The sequence below is a fragment of the Mustela putorius genome, unplaced genomic scaffold (genome assembly GCF_011764305.1).
Source record: "Mustela putorius furo isolate JIRA1106 unplaced genomic scaffold, ASM1176430v1.1 tig00003942_pilon_pilon_pilon, whole genome shotgun sequence".
In the NCBI taxonomy this organism is placed as follows: Eukaryota; Metazoa; Chordata; class Mammalia; order Carnivora; family Mustelidae; genus Mustela; species Mustela putorius.
The window spans coordinates 18033377-18048030 of record NW_025422087.1 but is presented as its reverse complement, the minus strand read 5'-3'; the positions used below and the strand labels follow the sequence as shown (position 1 = coordinate 18048030).

General features: G+C 39.2%; 1 protein-coding gene across 3 annotated transcripts in view; it reads left to right on the top strand.

Moving 5' to 3' along the window:
• Positions 1-331: 331 nt before the first annotated feature.
• Positions 332-14654, top strand: part of COP1 (COP1 E3 ubiquitin ligase) — a 247250-nt gene continuing 232927 nt past the window's right edge. For 2 of the 3 annotated variants that reach the window (XM_045069660.1, XM_045069659.1), the window contains exon 1: positions 333-1012. In XM_045069660.1, coding sequence (XP_044925595.1) covers positions 612-1012 — 401 coding nt within the window. In that variant the 5' untranslated portion in view covers positions 333-611. Of the gene's footprint in view, positions 1013-14654 lie in introns of all 3 variants that reach the window. The other variant, XR_006603576.1, reaches the window with a different exon arrangement.

Genomic DNA, 14654 nt, shown 5'->3' with positions numbered 1-14654 from the left:
GCCCGCGACGCTCGGAGCGTGGACAGGAGACCCGGGGCAGCCGCGAGGGTCGAAGCCCAGCGCGCGTGCGCAGTCCTCCCGCCGGCACTCCGTTCTTTCCCCCAGCTCCCAAACCATTGCACCACCCTATCATTCATTCCCCTCTTTGTAGCCTTTTCACCCGTAGCACAACCTGCCCCGCCCCGCCCCGTACGTCACGAGCGACAACAGCTGTGGACGAGCGCGGCCGACGTTATTAGGCCGCCACCGGGGGCGCGCGGTGCGCGTCCCGGCGGCCCGCGAAGTTGTCTCCGCCGCCGCTCCCGCCCCTTCCGCCGCTCGCGTGCGCGCACGGCCGGCCCTCCGCGCGCCCCGGTTGGCTGCGGCGGGGCCCGCGGCGGTGGCGGCCTCGGCAGCGGTAGTGGTTTCCCCTCCGCTTTCTTAGTTTCCTCCGCCCCCTCCCGTCGGACGCTGCTGTGGGCTCGCCTTAAAAAAATCAACTTTATTGTTCCTCAGCCCCACCTCCCGGCGCGGCGCGCGGCCTCAGGATGCACTGAGGCTGAGGGAAGGGAGGCGGCGGGTCGCGGTCGCGGTCCCTCTCCGAGCGCCCGGCCGGAGGTGGGGGAGTCACGATGTCTGGGAGCCGCCAGGCCGGGTCGGGCTCCGCCGGGACCAGCCCTGGCTCCTCGGCGGCCTCCTCGGTGACTTCCGCCTCCTCGTCCTTGTCCTCTTCCCCGTCGCCCCCTTCCGCGGCGGTGGCGGCGGCGGCGTCCGGCGGAGCGGCCCAGGCCGCGGGTTCGGGCGGCCTCGGGGGCCCGGCGCGGCCTGTGCTGGTGGCGGCCGCCGTGTCCGGCAGCGGCGGCGGGGCGGTGTCCGCGGGCCTGTCTCGGCTCAGCTGCGCGGCCAGGCCCAGCGCCGGCGTGGGAGGGAGCAGCTCCAGCCTCGGCAGCGGCAGCAGGAAGAGACCTCTGCTCGCCCCCCTGTGCAACGGGCTCATCAATTCCTACGAGGACAAAAGCAACGACTTCGTGTGGTGAGTTTGAAGAGCATCGCCCTCCCCTTCCCTGAATGAGGAGTTTGCCGTGTTTGGGCTGGTGGGGTCCGGGTCTGGTTGGTGCGGTGGCGGTGTCTGCAGACCTCCAGGCTGGGGCTTGATGGGGGTGAGAATGGGGAAATGTTGGAGTCCCGAGGCAAGGGTGCTGGTGGCGAGGAAGGGGAGTTGAGGGGGTGATTAAGAGGGGGCGAGAAAGAAGATCAGATAAGTGGTTGTGCATAAAAGGAGAAAGTTGGCTCTTGAATTTTCTGACTGGTGAATTAGGCACCCTATCGGTCCGGATTGCTTGTTGAAGTGAATTAAACTTGTAAAAGGACCCAAGGAGAGGATTAAGCTTCCTGGGATGCTGAGGGATGGAGTTGGTCATAATTTGCTTGTTGAAAGTATGGGTAAATGGTGCTCTAGACGTGGGAATGGATACTTTAAGGAGAAGTAGTATTTCATGTCTGTATCCCCTCGCGTGTGTGTGTAAAACTATCCTCCCACTTCAAAGGGTAGGACACTTTTAAATCAGCTGTTGAGGCTACTGTAGCCATAAAATCTGTTTACAAAATATTCCACTTGTCCTTGAATGCCTTGAAAGAGGGAGCCACATTTATTAAAACATTATCCATGTCTCAGATGTAACTGACATTTGTGTAACAGTCTATAGTGCACTGGAACTTCTGATTTGAGAAACGCCCGGATATTAGACATTTTGTCATCCTAGTTGGCATCTTCAGTGATACACAGTAGTATTCAGTTCTGGTATTTGGCATAGATGGGTTATCCATATTAAGTGAAAGATGGAGTTGATTGTTTTGCTGAAAGTGTTTTGGGATTTTTTATTTTTTATTTTTTTGTATCCAGAACCCAATCCAAATGGTAGGATTATGAGAAAGGAATTGCTTTTTAGCTAAGTGAGAACTGGTAGGGTTTTTTGCTTTTCCTTTAGAGGAAATGGTTGATAGGATATTAATAGGAAGTTGGCCTGCACTGTCATTATAGGGGAAGTTGATTTACTTCAGTGTTGAAGATGATGTGACTTGGCATCATTAAGATAGGGCTAGAAGCTGGCACTATAGGAATTTCTAGTTCTTGCAGTAAAAATATCTTCGTTCATATTTTTGCTTTGGTCTTAAATTATTCTGGACTCAGTTAATTAATTTTGCCTTAAAACTTGGCTATAATTGTGTTTGTTATTTATAAATAATTTAACCAGCTTATGGGTGGGTCTAAGAGTTGTTGGTGTTCATACCCACTACAGTACCATATGATGAAGTAGAAGCTGATGAAACAAAATGAGAGTTTTTAGAATTTGTCTTTCTAGCCACCATTTACATTTTAATTTTTATTTATTTATTTTTAAAAAAGATTTTATTTATTTATCTGACAGAGAAATCACAAGCAGGCAGAGAGGCAGGTAGAGAGGGAGGGGGAAAGCAGGCTCCCGGCTGTGCAGAGAGCCTGATGCTGGGGGGCGGGGCTCAATCCCAAGACCCTGCGATCATGACCTGAGCCACCCAGGTGCCCTGCATTTTAATTTTTAATAGGCTCAAAGAAAACATATGCCAGCATTCATACAGGTATACTGAAATGGTGTAGAAGATGTGAGAAATAAAGGAATCAATCATTCATTCAACAGATACTTATTTGGCACACACTGTCTGCCAGGAACCATATGAGTTGCATTACTATTGGCCATTTTGTAGGAAATTGGAAAGCCATAGAGTCATATAAGCTGCGGAAACTGATTTTTTTTCCCCCTCTGAGGAGGGGTGGTGGTGGTGGTAAGATTATTAAAATTTTTGTCTGTTACCTAATTTTTAACAATTTCAGAAGAGATTGGGTGTATTCAGGGTGGTATGGCCGTAGACTGATTTTTAACAAATGCAGTGTATTGTCCCAATTCCTAACCTGGAAATGCCCAGTGAAAGTCTTCAGTTAAAAATTGTGAATGCTTCACTTTCTAAAAATCTCATTAGTCCATAATTTCTTTTTCTGGTGAGGTTGAATATTCAGAAGAATTCATTAATGGGAATCTGTTTTCCCAATTCTCAAGCTAGGTTTGCTTTGGCCAAGCTTTTGGGGTTGAAGATAGGGATTAGTCAAGGCCCAAGTAATCCTTTTCTTTTTTTTTTTTTTTTTAAGATTTTATTTATTTGACAGAGAGAGAGACAGCGAGAGAGGGCATATAAGCAGAGGGAGAAGCAGGCTTCCCAAGGAGCAGGGAGCCTGATGTGGAGCTCAATCCCAGGACCCTGGGATCATGACCTGAGCTGAAGGCAGACCCTTGACGAGGGAGCCACCCAGGCTCCCCACTCTTTCTCATTTCTAATTAGCTCTGGGTGGTTGGTCTTGTTTTGTATGCTTCAGGGTCAGACAGTGCTTTTACTACACTTGATCTTAGCCAAAAGGCCGAGAAGCGATCAGACAGTGCTTTTATACCTAAGTGAAGGTAAAGTTTGAATAATGATGATAAATCCTTATTCATCACATTTTAAAGATTTTTATCCTTAAAGAACAATTCCAGGAAGTTATGTATAACTTCTAGTTTTGACGTAATACATTCCCATTGAGGCACAAAGAAGTAACTTTGTTTCAGATTGGACAGATATGGGGGAAAATGAGGACCCAGATCTCCCAGTTCTCAGCTTAGTCCTTTATTTGTATGAAATTAGAAAGTTTATAAGCACATGTATTTAGCCTAGTGGTCCTTTTTTTTTTTTTTTTAAAGGATTTAATTTATTCATTTATTCATTTCATTCATTATTCATTTATTCATTTGACAATGTGGTAGGTTGGAGAGAAACAACTGTTTAATAATCTCATGAGAGAAATGTTTTTATCCCTAACCTGTCCATTCTCGTGCCTGTTTGCTTGCCCACATCAAGAGGAGGGACCAGAATTGGAGGGCAGAATGACAGTGTAGTTAGGAAAAGCTTTCCAGGTGGTAGTGACATGCCCTTTTACCCTTTTTTGAGAACAGTTGACTTAAAGTCAAATGCCTGATTTTCAGTAACACACATTGGCCTCTCTTGACTTATGTCATATTTGAAAGTAAGTTTATATTTAATTGCTGAATTGATGAACATTTTGGGGATTTATGGTTTTCACTTAACTATTTGTTTCATACCACGTATTATCAAGTTGCGGATAATTCTTCTTTATATATGTGTATTTTTAAAGATTTTATTTATTTGACAGACAGAGATCATTAGTAGGCAAAGAGCCAGGTAGAGAGAGAGGAAGGGAAGTAGGCTCCTGCTAAGCAGAGAGCCTGATGCAGAGAGACCCTGGACCGTGGAGCAGAGACCCTGGGCTCATGACCCAAGCTGAAGGCAAAGGCTTTAACCCACTGAGCAACCCAGGCACCCCAAGTTGCAGATAATTCTAACGGTGTTTTATAGTTGGAAAATTTGTAGTACAGGGGAGAGTAGTATTTAGTTTGAGGTTGAATAAATCTTTGAAATTCAAAGTCAGTTTTTGTTAGATTTTTCTTATTTTTCTTACGTGTTCATTTAACTAAACTATGAGTCTAAAATGACATCTTTCTTCTAGCACATTACTACTGCCTCTGCATTAGCTTTTCCAGCTACCTGAAATTACTTTTTCTGTCCTGCAAGTCTCAGTTATTCTGAGGTGGAAATAAGTATTTTCAAGTAGATTGCCCCTTATGGGAAGATTAATTCTGATCATCTACCTGATACAGAATAGATAGGATCTACATTAGGTAGATCTGCTGTTTCATAAATATGTGACTGCCTCTCTTGTGTCATCCTATTAATAATAGACTGTCCTGAAAAAGCTCAGGATTTAATGTGAAGTGAGACTTTTAGTCATGTAATTATGGTATCATATCCTGGCGTTGTTGCTTCTCTTAGTACCATGGCAACTTTTCTGAATTCACATGTCTCGTAATCCTCAGCATAACATTCTAGGAAGCCATTACCTATTAACCACATTTAGCACTGAAGATGAAACCTGTTGATCATTGTTGCTGCTGTGTTTTTCAAACTACCAAAAAGTGAGGTAAGATAGGAGATGTCGCATAACTTGTCATGATAAAGATAACTTTGTTTGAACTTTTGGTTATTACATACTTACATACGATGTATATCTTATAGGGTATCATGCTGAAAAAAATTTGAAAGTCACTGAATTATGATATATAATTTTCCTTGTGACAGAAAAGTAAGTGGAAAATTTAGATGGACTTTTGAAACCACAGTGAGCTTATAAATAGGACTAACTCTAACTTAAAGAGCTTTTAAAGTGTAATATTAAACTACTGAAATAAACTTTAGAATTCATTATGTTATTATTGTAGTAACATCAGGTGAGAACTTCCTTGAATCTGCAAAACTGAAACCTGATGAATCTTTTGCTTTATAATGCCACGCATCATTTGGATAACAATGGCAAAAGATACTCTGTGGGAAATGATATAAAATCATAGTAGTTCATTATGGTCTTTCTGGCTATCAGATGATGGATTATCAGCATCCTTGTCAGCAGACTTAGGTGAATCAAGTGGTAGAGCGAATGAAAGTGAAGATTATGAAGCAGGATATGAAAGACTATCAACTTGAATTCTGGTCTGTAAATTGAGAGGAAGGTACTAGGCAGTAGTAGTTCATTATTAAAGACTGTATTGATTAGTAGCTTCCCTTTCCTTTTAGAAACCTTTCCGGATAATAAGCCAACATTACTTATTTGGTTATATTCTAAAAATTGCTATTTTTTAATTTAAAAACTTAAAAAAATATATTTTTTTAAGTAATCTCTACATCCAACGTGAGGCTCGAATCCACAACCCCAAGATCAAGAGTCATTGCTCTACTGACTGTGCCAGCCAGCTAGATGCCCCTAAAAAAAATTGTTACTGATTAAAGTAACTAAAGCCTTAAACCTTGTTGCTCATTTTTTCTCCTTGCATGTGTATATTGTTACTGTTGTTTTCTTTCTGTTTTAAATAAATAATTATTTTAGCCTGCAACCCTTTTCTTAAAGCTTCTGTAGCTTCGGAGGAAGGCTTTAACAGTGCAATTAGTCTTTTTTTTTTCCTGTTAAGGTTTGTATTGTACAAAATAAAATGCTTCTTAAATTCTTGTTTTTATATGTGGTGTCTCTTCATCTTTGTTCTTCACTTCGCCCTCTTTATTTATTTATGTATGTATGTATGTGGCAGGTGCTAGGTGTATAGGTTCCTACCATCTCAACTAATGTTTCATTGAGAGTAACATGTTTTCTCTTCATATATAAGTTAATTACTTTCATTTTTCATAATTAAGTTTCATGAACTGATTTTGTCTCTATTTCTACATAGAGAGGAAGGTGGGTTGTAATAGGTGGTCTGATTTCTTATTCGTTGTAATTCTGGTATTAACTTATGGAAGTCCATCCTCCTCTCTTCCTGGTCTGTGTGATTTGGTGTGGGAGCTCTTCCCCAAATTCAGAGTTGGAACACGTGATACCAGGACCAAGTCATGTATTAGAATTCTCTGGCCTCAGTATTAGTTCAAGGATGGGCATTTTGGCTTTAATAGAGGTAATGAGACAAAGTGGGTTAAGTGAAAATTACAGATAACTATTCTTGGGACTCTTTTAAAGATACTTGAAACTCAATAAATGCCATGTTCACTCCAAAGTGAATGTGCTGTACTAACTAACCTATTGGCTTGGTATACATACTCCTAGTAAAATACATGCTCTACTGTAAGATGTTATTATTTGCCAGGCACTATTCTGATGGTTTAACATTAGCTCTTCAATCTTCATGATAATTGTTTGATACAGATACTTTTATCATTTCCATTTTATAGATGAGGAAATGAAGGTAAAGAGGAAGATTTTATTTATTTGAGAGAGAGCAACAGCGGGGGTTGGGGTGGGGAGACAGAGGAAGAGGCAGAAGCAGGCTCCCTGATGAGCAGGAAACCTGACTTGGGGCTCTATCCCAGGACCCCAAGATCATTACCTGAGCCAAAGGCAGGTGCTTAACTGACTGAGCCACCCAGGTGCCCCAGAAATCATTGTTTTTAATTGCATAGCTCAATTCAGTGAGTTTTGAAAAATGAATACATTTGTGTAACCAGCATCCTAATTAAGATCTAGAACATTTTCCCCATCACTCTAGAAAGTTCACTTTTGCCTACACTTTATACCCTGCTATCCTTACTTTGGCACCAGGCAACCAGTGATTTTTCTAGTGCTATAGTTTTGCTTTTCCTAGGATTTTTTAAAAAAAGGATTTTATTTATTTATTAGAGAGAGAACACAGGCAGATGTGGATGAGTGGAGGTGGGTGGGTGCAGGGGAGGGGCATAAGGATAGGGAGAAGTAGACTCCCTGCTCAGCAGGGAGTCTGATGTGGGACTCAATCCTAGGGCCCCAGGATTATGACCCGAGTCAAAGCACTTAAACTACTGAGCACTTAACCTACTTAACCTACTGAGTTAACCTACTGAGTTAAGGCACTTAACTACTGAGCCACCCGGGCATCCCTTTCCTGGGATTTTTTATTAAGGGAGTCATTCAGTAGGTAATCTTTTGTGTCTGTTTTTATTTGGCATAATGTTTTTCAGATTTGATATTGAATATTCCACTAATTTTTCTCTTTTAATTGATGAGTAGTATTCCATCACATGGATATAACATGAGTTTTTTTGTTTCTAGTTTTTGACAATGTGAAGAAAGTTGAAAACATTTACATTCAGGTATTCATGTAAACATACCTTCATATCTCTTGGGTAAATATTTAGGCGTGTATTGGCTGGGTTGTATGGCCAAGTATATGTTTAACTTTATAATACATTACAAAATTGTTCTTAAAAGTGGCTGTATCATTATCATTTTGCATTTCATTTTTTAAATAAGGAATTTCTTTTTTAAAAAGATTTTATTTGAAAGAGTGAGAGCAAGAGAGGGGGATAGAGAGAGAGAAAGAGAGAGCATAAGCGAGCAGGGGAAGGGGCAGAGGGAGGGACAGAGGGAGACTCCCCCGAGCAGGGAGTCCAATGCAGGACTCCATCCCAGGACCCTGGGATCATGACCTGAGCAGACTGCAGATGCTTAACCAGCTGAGCCACTCAGGCGCCCTATCATTTTGCAGTTCTATCAGGAATGTAGAAGAGTTCCAGTTCCATATTCTTGTCAACATTTGGTATTTCAGTTTTTTTTCAAAGTCTCAAATTTTATTCTACTGGGTGTGTAGTAGTTTTTCACTATAATTTGGATTGCCTTCATGACTGATGACATTGAACATATTTCCATGTGCTAATTTTCTCATGTGCATCTCTTTTTTATAAAGTGTTCTAATCTTTTACTCATTTTTCTCTTGTCTTGAATTGTGAGGGTTCTTTATATATGCCGGATACAAGTATTTTGTCAGTCCTATATATTGTGATGTTTTCTCTCAGTCTGTTGCTTACCTTTTTGTGTTTTAACAGTGTCTTTTGATGTGCAAGTGTTTTAAGTTTGAAGTCTAGTCTATCATTTGTTCCTTTTATGGTTTATGACTTCTTTGTTCTATCCAAGAATTTGTTGCCTAGCGTGAAGTCAAAAGATTTTCTTACATATTTCTTATTTATTATATATAATATATAATATAATATATATTCTAGATTTCACATATTCTTATATTTATTATTATATTTATATTTATTTCTTATATATTTCTTATATTTTTTGTATATTTCTTATATATATTTATATAAATTTCTTATATATTCTTTTGTATTTCCTATAGATGTCTTATATATTTTTTTAGTTTTCTCATGGATAGATAAATGATTCTTTCATGTTAGTTTTTATATACTGTGTGTGGTAAGGGTTGAAGATTTTTCCTTTCCTCCCTAGATAACCACTGATTGTGGCACCCATTTGTTGAAAAAGCCATCTTTGCTCATGGAATTTTCTTGAAACTTTTCTTAAAAATTAATTAGCCATATGTGTATAAGGTTTTTTTTTTTTTTTTAAGATTTTATTTATTTATTTGACAGAGAGAGATCACAAGTAGATGGAGAGGCAGGCAGAGAGAGAGAGAGAAGGAAGCAGGCTCCCTGCTGAGCAGAGAGCCCGATGCGGGACTCGATCCCAGGACCCTGAGATCATGACCTGAGCCGAAGGCAGCAGCTTAACCCACTGAGCCACCCAGGCGCCCCAGTGTATAAGGTTTTTTTCTGGAGTCTTTTTCTCTTGATCTGTATGTTTATCCGTATGCAAATACCACAGTATCCTGATTACTGTATCATTTTAGTAAATCTTGATACCAGATAGTGTAACTTTGTTCCTGTATTTCAAAGTCATTTTGGTTATTTAGATCCTTTGCATTTCCTCATGGATTTTAGAATTAACTTATCAATTTCTTCAAAACAGCATGCTAGGATTTTAATTCGAGTTACTTCGACTCTATGACTCAATTTGGGAAGATAGATTATCTTAATGATACTGAATCTCTGAGCCATGACAATAGTATATTTCTTCTATTATTTAGGTCTTTAATTTCTCTTAGTAATGTTTTATAATTTTGTAGTTTTTCAGTGTTTGGAACTTGCACGTATTTTGTTAAACTTAATCCTAAGTATTTCATGTTTTTGATGATGTAAATATTATTTTAATTTCAATTTCTAATTGTTGATAATGTGTAGAAATAAAACTTACTTTTGTATTTTGACCTTGTATCCTGTGATTGTTGAATTTACTTGTTTTAATGGTTTTTTGGTAGATCTATGGAGTTTTCTGAGAATATAATCATGTCATCTGCAAATCAAGACAGTTTTACTTTTTTTCCAATTTCCAGTTTTACTTCCTTTTTTATGCCCCATTCATTAATTTTTTAAAGGGATTGTTTTATATATTCATGAGTAATACTGGTGTATGGTTTTCTTATAAAAAACACATGTATGTGTGTGTACATATATATACTTATATATATATGTATGTATGTGTATATATATGTGTATATATATTGTGTGTGTGTGTGTGTGTGTGTATGGTTTGGTTTTGGTATCAGGTGTATTAGTGCTAGGTTTACCATACCGTAATGAGCAGACTGAGTAGCTTAAATAACAGAAATTTGTTTTCTTACAGTTTTAGAGGTTAGTAGTCCAAGGTCAAGGTATCGACAGGTTTGTGTTCCTCCTTGGCTTGACCACTTTCTTGATGTGTCTTCACATGGTCACGTTGTGATCTTTGTGTTGTCTGTATTCTAATTTCTTCTTATAAGGACACAAGTCATTGGACTAGGGCCCAATATGTTTACCTCTAAGGCCCAATTTCCAAATATAGTCACAATTGGAGGTACTGGAGGGCTAGGATTTCAACATAGGAATTTGGGGGAAACACAGTTCAGCCCGTCACACAGGGTAATGCTGGTATCCCCTTTCTAAAGAGGGAATGATAAATGTTCTCTCTTTTATTTTCTGAATGAGTTTGTATGGAATTAATATGTTTCTTCCTTAAGTGTTTGGTAGAATTCACCAGGGAAGCCAAAGTTTTTGTGGGAGGGTTTTATTTACTATAGTTTCTTTAATAGATAAAGGGCTATTCCTGTTCTTTATTTCTTGAGTAAGGTTTGGTAGTTTGTCTGCTAAGGGATTTGTCCATTTCACACAAGTTATTGAATTTACAACATAAAGTTCATAGTATTTTCTTATACTCTTAATGCTTATGGAATTGGAAGGGTTGCTGCTTCTTTCATTCCTGATAGTGGAAATTTGTGTTTTCTCTTTTTTTCTTGAACAGTTTAGAGGGTTATCAGTTTTACTAATCCTTTCAGATTGTTTTGATATTTTGGTTTTCTATGTAGTTTGTCCATTTCCTATTTCACTAATTTTCAGGTTCATTTTTATTATTTCTTTGCTTCTATTTTGAATTTCATCTTTTTTTTCATTTCTGAATATGGAAGCTTAGATAATTGATTTGGCCTTCTTTTCTAATCCTCACATTAGTAGTGTCTTTTAATTTTCATTCACTTCAGATACTTTATAATTTCCATTGTGATTTCTTGTTTGAACTGTGGGTTATTTAGAAATACGTTGTTTAATTTCTCAGAATTTTCTGGATATTGTGTTACTGATTTTTAATATACTTCAGCTTTGTTCAGGGAATATGATTTGTATGAAGTCACTCCTTTTTTTCAGAAGAGAGACAGAGAGAATAAGCAGGGGGAAAGGTAGAGGGATAGGGAGAAACAGACTTCCCCTTGAGCTGGGAGCCCCATGTGGGGCTCAATTGATCCCAGGACCTGGAGATTGTGACCTGAGCTGAAGGCAGTGGGTTAACCATCTCAGCCACCCGGTTGCCCCTGAATTCAGTCCTTTTAAATTTATTGAGACTTGTTTAGTGGTCTACCGTAAGCTTTTTCTTTGTTAATGTTCTATATGCACTTGAAAAAAATTAGTATTTTGCTCTGTGTTGTTTGGAATATTCTATAAATGTCAAATAGTCAGGATGGTATTACATTCTATGTGCTCTATTAATTTTCTATATACCTGTTTTACTAATTCCTGAAAGAAGCATGTTAAAATCTTTAACCATTCCAACCATAATTGTGGATTTGGCTGTGTCTTCATTAACTTTGTCAGCTTTTACTTTGTGTATTTTGAAGTTTATTTAGTAGGGCACACACATTTAGAGGTGGTGAATTGATTTATTATTTTAAAGATTTTTTTTTTTTTTAAAGATTTTATTTATTTATTTGACAGAGAGAGATCACAGGTAGATAGAGAGGCTGGCAGAGAGAGAGAGAGAGGGAAACAGGCTCCCTGCCGAGCAGCCGAGCAGAGAGCCCGATGTGGGACTCGATCCCAGGACCCTGAGATCTTGACCTGAGCCGAAGGCAGCGGCTTAACCCACTAAGCCACCCAGGCGCCCCTGATTTATTATTTTAAATGTCTCTCTTTATTCCTGGTAATATTTTTGTAAAATCTAATTAGTCTGATGTTAATATAGCCTTTCTACCTTTCTTTTTGTTAAGTGTTCACTTGGCATTTTTTTTTTTTTTGTCATCCTTCACTTTTTTATATCTGTTTTAATTAAACTAGGTTTCTTGGGGTGCCTGAGTGGCTCAGTTGTTGAGCATCTGTTTTTGGCTTGGGTCAAGATCCTGGTGTCCTGGGATCGAGCCTTGCATTGGGCTTCCTGCTCTGTGGGGAGTCTGCTTCTCCCTCTTTCACTCTACCTGCTTGTTTTTCGTCTCTTGCTCTATCACTCTGTCAAATAATAAAATTTCAAAAAAAAAAAAAAGGTAAGTTTCTTATAGATAGCTTCCTTTTAATTTAATTAGATGGTTTGCCTATTAAATGGATTGGTTAGGCTGTGTGTGTGTGTTGTGTGTGTGTAATATTTTAAAGATTTATTTACTGGGGTGCCTGGGTGACTCCGTCAGTTAAGCACCTGATGTCTGCTCAGGTCATGATCCTGGGGTCCTGGGATTGAGTTCTGCATTGGGCTCCCTGCTCATGGGGGACTTCTCCCTCTGCCCCTTCCACTGTCCCTCCCTTTGCATCTCCCTCTGCCCCTCCCCCTGCATGACCTGTCTCTCTCAAATAAAAAAAATAAATAAAGATTTATTTGAGAGAGAGAGAGAGTGAAATTAAGAGTTGGATGCTTAACTGACTGAGCCATCCATGTACCCCTAAATTGTTTATATTTTAACATTGTTATGATGTTTTTGGTTTTATGTGTATGTCTTGCTTGCTCTTTGTTTTCTATTTTTCTTTTCCATTTGGTTTTTGTCTCTTTTTTATCTTTCCTTCTTTTGGATTAATTGGATATTTTTAAGATTTCTATTTTATTTCCACTATTGACTTACTGGTGGTAGTTGTGTAGGGTGAGAGAGTGTGTGTTTTTGGCCAGGGAGTTCTTTAGGGTTTACAATACTCATTTTTAACTTTTCATGCTCTGCCTTCAAATAATGTTACATCATTTCATATACAATGTAAGAATTTTGCAATAGTCTGCTTTCATTCTGTAGACTTTGTATTTGTATTTGTATTTCCACGCCCTTTCTCTATTCCTTATATTAAAAAATTAGGGTAGATTTCTTACCTCATGAAATTCACCACTTTATGGTGAATTTTAAAATTCACCATTCAAACCAATTCAGTGTTTTTTAGTACATTGCCAGTATTGTACAACCATCACCACTATCTATTCCAGAACATATTCATCACTCCAAGAGAAAACCGTATTCTCATTAAATAGTCACTGTCCTTTTCTTCCTTGGCAACCCCTAATTTGCTCTCTGACTCTATAGATTTGCCTATTCTGGACATTTCATGTAAGTGGAATCATACAATATAGGGTATTTTGTGTCTGGCTTATTTCACTTAGCATAATGTTTTTAAGGTTAATCTGTGTTATAGTGTGTATCACTTTTTATGGCTGAATAATACTCCATTATAGTGATCGACCATGTTTCTTTTTTTAAATTTTTTAAAAAAATTTTTTAAAAAAGATTTTATTTATTCATTTGATAGACCGAGATCACAAGTATGCAGAGAGGCAGGCAGAGAGAAAGGAGGAAGCAGACTCCCTGCCGAGCAGAGAGCCCAATGCGGGGCTCGATCCCAGGATGCTGGGATCATGACCTGAGCCGAAAGCAGAGGCCTTAACCCACTGAGCCACCCAGGTGCCCCGACCATGTTTCTTTTATCCACTCATGAGATGATGGACATTTGGGTTGTTTCCATTTTTTATTTATTATGAATAATGTTCTTATAAACATTTGTGTAGAAGTTTTTGTTTGAATATAATGTTCTCCAGGCTTTGTAGTATTTACCTAGGAGTGTAATTGGCTAAACTCATATGGTAATTCTGTATTTAACCTTTTGACTGCCAAACTGTTTTCCCCAGAGGCTGCACTATTTTATATTCCTGCCAGTTGTGTGCAAGGATTTAAATTTCTCTGCATCCACATCAACATTTTTTTTTTTTAAAGATTTTATTTATTTATTTGACAGAGAGAAATCACAAGTAGGCAGAGAAGCAGGCAGAGAGAGAGAGAGAGGAGGAAGCAGGCTCCCTGCCGAGCAGAGAACCCGATGCGGGACTCGATCCCAGGACCCTGAGATCATGACCTGAGCCGAAGGCAGCGGCTTAACCACTGAGCCACCCAGGCGCCCCTCAACATTTTTTTTCTTAAAATTTTATTTATTGGACAGAGAGAGAGAGGCAGTGTGAGAGGGAACACAAGCAAGAGGAGTGTGAGATGGAGAAGCAGGCTTCCCGCTGAGCAGGGAGCCTGATGTGGGGCTCTATCCTGGGACCCTGGGATCATGACCTGAGCCAAAGGCAGACACTTAACTGCTGAGCCACCCAGGCGCCTTTTTCTTTTCTTTTTTTTTTTTAATTATAGTCAGTGTAGTGCATGTACAATATCTCATTGTGGCTTTGATTTATTTTCCTGTATTGACTAGTGATGTTGAACATCTTTTTATGGACTTATTGGCTATTATTACTTTTTAAAGGTGGTGTTTTGATTCTCAGTAATAAACTTGGGTCAATTAATAGTATACTTCTCTATACTTCTGTATACTAAGTATACTAAGTATACTAGTAGTATATTTCTTAGACCAAAGACATGGTCCAGATTTTCTTTCACATTTTGGTTGAATGTGTTCTCTGTAGAGGTATG